The sequence below is a fragment of the Cebus imitator genome, unplaced genomic scaffold (assembly GCF_001604975.1).
Source record: "Cebus imitator isolate Cc_AM_T3 unplaced genomic scaffold, Cebus_imitator-1.0 Scaffold83, whole genome shotgun sequence".
NCBI classification, from domain to species: Eukaryota; Metazoa; Chordata; class Mammalia; order Primates; family Cebidae; genus Cebus; species Cebus imitator.
Window position 1 is genome coordinate 5,807,034 of NW_016107398.1, and position 4,471 is coordinate 5,811,504.

The 4,471-nt window shown below is 54.4% G+C and overlaps 1 protein-coding gene across 1 annotated transcript; it reads left to right on the top strand.

Annotated features, from left to right (window-relative positions):
• The first annotated feature begins 1,433 nt into the window (after positions 1-1,433).
• HSPA2 (heat shock protein family A (Hsp70) member 2) lies at positions 1,434-4,197 on the top strand. Its single transcript, XM_017533987.1, has one exon. It carries the CDS (start codon positions 1,804-1,806, stop codon positions 3,727-3,729), a length of 1,926 nt encoding a protein of 641 aa, XP_017389476.1. The 5' UTR covers positions 1,434-1,803; the 3' UTR covers positions 3,730-4,197.
• Positions 4,198-4,471: the final 274 nt, after the last annotated feature.

A 4,471-nucleotide genomic window follows, 5' to 3' on the forward strand; every position in this document is an offset into this window, starting at 1 on the left:
GGTAGCTGAGACTACGTGTCACCACGCCAGGCTAATTTATGTATTTTTAGTAGGGATGGGGTTCACCATGTTAGCCAGGCTTGTCTCGAACTCCTGACCTCAAGCGATCCGCCCGCCTCGGTCTCCCAAAGTGCTGGGATTACACGCGTGAGCCTCTGCGCCTGTCCAGGAGCCTATTTATTTGGGAACCTGCTTCTACAGATAATCACCTGGTGCCAGAGTATTTTCCAGACCTTCCTGACATACCTGTGAAAACAGGAGGAAGTGAATCGTGCTGCTTTTCATCTGCCGTCTTCGCAGGGTTTATGCCTCCAATATTAACCTCAGCACAGCCAAAGAAAATCATTCCATTCCATTGAGTGGAGTCAGAAACATGACTACTTCACGAACACAACGCGCGTGTGTGCCGGGGTGACCTTAACTGAGTGACTTTATGGTGTTTCAACGAGTGGGTTTTGACTGATTGATTATATTATGGGTTTTCCAGTCAAGAACTCAAAGCAGTGGATAGAGCACTTGCGACCTAAAATAAGCAATAGAATGAACAGGAAGGAGAAACTAGAAAGTTTAAAGCGGCAGGACAAGCAGGAAAAAGGAAGAGGCTGGGAGAGTCTAAATGCAGGCTCCTAGGAGGACGAGTCGCTGCCACTCCCTGGTCTGCGGTCCAGCCAGCCGCCCTCACGTGGCGCGGAAAAACGGACAGCCTCGCCCCGGGCTCAGGTTCTCTCCCCCTACCTGCCAAGTCCAGCTAATTTTTGTATTTTTAGAGACGGGTTTTATTGGCCAGGATGGTCTCGATCTCTTGACCTAGTGTTTTGTATTTTTAGAGACGGGGGTTTCACCGCATTGGCCAGGATTGTCCTGATCTCTTGACCTCGTGATCCGCCCGCCTCGGCCTCCCAAAGTGCTGGAATTACAGGCTCGACCTACCGCGCAGGGCCCCCGCCAGGCAGTTTTAATCGAGTGCTCACAACCACCGAGACACCGCGAAGCACGCACTGTAAAATTCCAGGAGGCCGACCGCCGGTTTACACAATATTTTCTTTTCTTTTCTCCCTGCACAAGGGAGCCGCCCTCACCCTTCAAGCCACGCCAACTCCCCATTCCCTCTGCTTGGACGGCGCGGGGGAAAACAGGCTGCTAAAGCCGTATTTCTTCGGTGCAACCAACTCAGAATAAGTTCCTCCGCCCCTGCGTGATCAATGAGTCGGCACACCTGGCACTGAACTGCACTTAAAGCCTTAGGACTTGAGCGAACCCTCCCAGCAGCTCTCCTCACCCGGCTCCCCTTACACGCCACCTCCCCATGCCACGCCCCAGTCCGCGTTGCTCATTGGCCGCGAGACCTGCCAATCCGAACACGTCGACTAGAGCAAAGACCGCGAAAAAGCGCGTACACCTGGCTCCGGGAGCGCGCGCCTAACGTCCGCAAGGAGCCGGGGGCGCGCGAAGTGCCGCGGCCCAGCGGCCGGGAGTCTGGGAGGAGCCTCATTTACATAACGGCCGCCCCTCTGTCTCCTGGCGCGGGCGGAGTCCCGCCCCTCGTCCAACTTGAAATCTGTTGGGCCACCGGCTAGTCACTCCGACCCAGCCAAGCCCGCGGTGGGGCTGGAAGAGTTTGTGAGGGCGGTCCCGGGAGCGGATTGGGTCTGGGAGTTCGCGGAGGCGGCTATAAGGACCGGGAACCGGGCACCGGGAGCGGGGAGTTGTTGGTAGTGCTCGGTGTGCGGCGACCGTTAGTTGACGCCGCGGGGTGCGTCTCCCTGGTTTTCCCGTCCTAACATCGCTCGCCTTTCAGTCAGGATGTCTGCCCGCGGCCCGGCTATCGGCATCGACCTGGGCACCACCTACTCGTGCGTGGGGGTCTTCCAACATGGCAAGGTGGAGATCATCGCCAACGACCAGGGCAACCGCACCACCCCCAGCTACGTGGCCTTCACGGACACCGAGCGCCTCATCGGCGACGCCGCCAAGAACCAGGTGGCCATGAACCCCACCAACACCATCTTCGACGCCAAGAGGTTGATCGGACGGAAGTTCGAGGACGCCACCGTGCAGTCGGACATGAAACACTGGCCGTTCCGGGTAGTGAGCGAGGGAGGCAAGCCCAAAGTGCAAGTGGAGTACAAGGGGGAGACCAAGACCTTCTTCCCGGAGGAGATATCCTCCATGGTCCTCACGAAGATGAAGGAGATCGCGGAAGCCTACCTGGGGGGCAAGGTGCACAGCGCGGTCATCACGGTCCCGGCCTATTTCAACGACTCGCAGCGCCAGGCCACCAAGGACGCGGGCACCATCACGGGGCTCAACGTGCTGCGAATCATCAATGAGCCCACGGCGGCGGCCATAGCCTACGGCCTCGACAAGAAGGGCTGCGCGGGCGGCGAGAAGAACGTGCTCATCTTTGACCTGGGCGGCGGCACCTTCGACGTGTCTATTCTGACCATCGAGGATGGCATCTTCGAGGTGAAGTCCACGGCCGGCGACACCCACCTGGGCGGCGAGGACTTCGACAACCGCATGGTGAGCCACCTGGCGGAGGAGTTCAAGCGCAAGCACAAGAAGGACATTGGGCCCAACAAGCGCGCCGTGAGGCGGCTGCGCACCGCCTGCGAGCGCGCCAAACGCACCCTGAGCTCGTCCACGCAGGCGAGCATCGAGATCGACTCGCTCTACGAGGGCGTGGACTTCTACACGTCCATCACCCGCGCCCGCTTCGAAGAGCTCAATGCCGACCTCTTCCGCGGGACCCTGGAGCCGGTGGAGAAAGCGCTGCGCGACGCCAAGCTGGACAAGGGCCAGATCCAGGAGATTGTGCTGGTGGGCGGCTCCACTCGTATCCCCAAGATCCAGAAGCTGCTGCAGGATTTCTTCAACGGCAAGGAGCTGAACAAGAGCATCAACCCCGACGAGGCGGTGGCCTATGGCGCTGCGGTGCAGGCGGCCATCCTCATCGGTGACAAATCGGAGAACGTGCAGGACCTGCTGCTACTCGACGTGACCCCGCTGTCACTGGGTATCGAGACAGCTGGCGGTGTCATGACCCCACTCATCAAGAGGAACACCACAATCCCTACCAAGCAGACGCAGACCTTCACCACCTACTCAGACAACCAGAGCAGCGTGCTGGTGCAGGTATATGAGGGCGAACGGGCCATGACCAAGGACAATAACCTGCTGGGCAAGTTCGACCTGACCGGGATTCCCCCTGCTCCCCGCGGGGTCCCCCAGATCGAGGTTACCTTCGACATCGACGCCAACGGCATTCTTAACGTTACCGCCGCCGACAAGAGCACCGGTAAGGAAAACAAAATCACCATTACCAACGACAAAGGTCGTCTGAGCAAGGACGACATTGACCGGATGGTGCAGGAGGCGGAGCGGTACAAGTCGGAGGATGAGGCGAATCGCGACCGAGTCGCCGCCAAAAACGCCGTGGAGTCCTATACCTACAACATCAAGCAGACGGTGGAAGACGAGAAACTGAGGGGCAAGATTAGCGAGCAGGACAAAAACAAGATCCTCGACAAGTGTCAGGAGGTGATCAACTGGCTCGACCGAAACCAGATGGCAGAAAAAGATGAGTTTGAACACAAGCAGAAAGAGCTCGAAAGAATTTGCAACCCCATCATCAGCAAACTTTACCAAGGCGGTCCTGGCGGCGGCGGCGGCGGCAGCAGCGGAGGTTCAGGAGCCTCCGGGGGACCGACCATCGAAGAAGTGGACTAAGCTTGCACTCAAGTCAGCGTAAACCTCTTTGCCTTTCTCTTTGTTTTCTTTTTTCTTTTTTTGTTTCTTTGAAATGTCCTTGTGCCAAGTATGAGATCTATTACTGGAAGTCTTTAGATTGGTGTATGCAAATGGAGGTGCAACAACTTAGGTTAATTATAAAAGGTTAGTTACAAAGTTTGGTTTTTAAAAACATTATTTGAGGTTTCTCTTTAATGCATTTTGTGTGTTTGCTGACTTGAGCATTTTTGATTAGTTGGTGCATGGAGATTTGATTGAGATGAGAAACCTGAAGTTTGCACACCTGTTCTATAGAAGCTTAGAAACAATAAAATATAGAGGAGCTTGAATTGTTTATTTTTATGTGCTATTTTAAACTGAACATTGCAGTAATGTTAAGGACAGGTATCCTTTTGGAAACAAATGCATAAATGCAAATTTAAAGTAAAGCTGAAATTGATCTCAAAATTACTGTCTTGGAGTTTTCAATTTTCCTTCCTTTATATTTTACCCATATTAGTCTTTAAGATATTAGTATGATGTGAAATTTATCTAACCAATCTTGTTTAATTCCCAGATGAGGGTGCTGCCTTGAATTCAACAACTTAAGGGGAGAAGAATCTGGGTAAACTTACCCACCCTTAAATACAGAAACCTGAGTGGGAGTCTTCCTAGTGTACCCACACTCTCCTACAACTTAAGTGTGCAAATGAAAATTCACCTGAATATTCCAGGAAAACAT

What these genes read in the sequence shown, in the direction of transcription:
- HSPA2 (XM_017533987.1), top strand. Translation starts at nt 1,804, where the DNA reads ATGTCTGCCCGCGGCCCGGCTATCGGCATCGACCTGGGCACCACCTAC.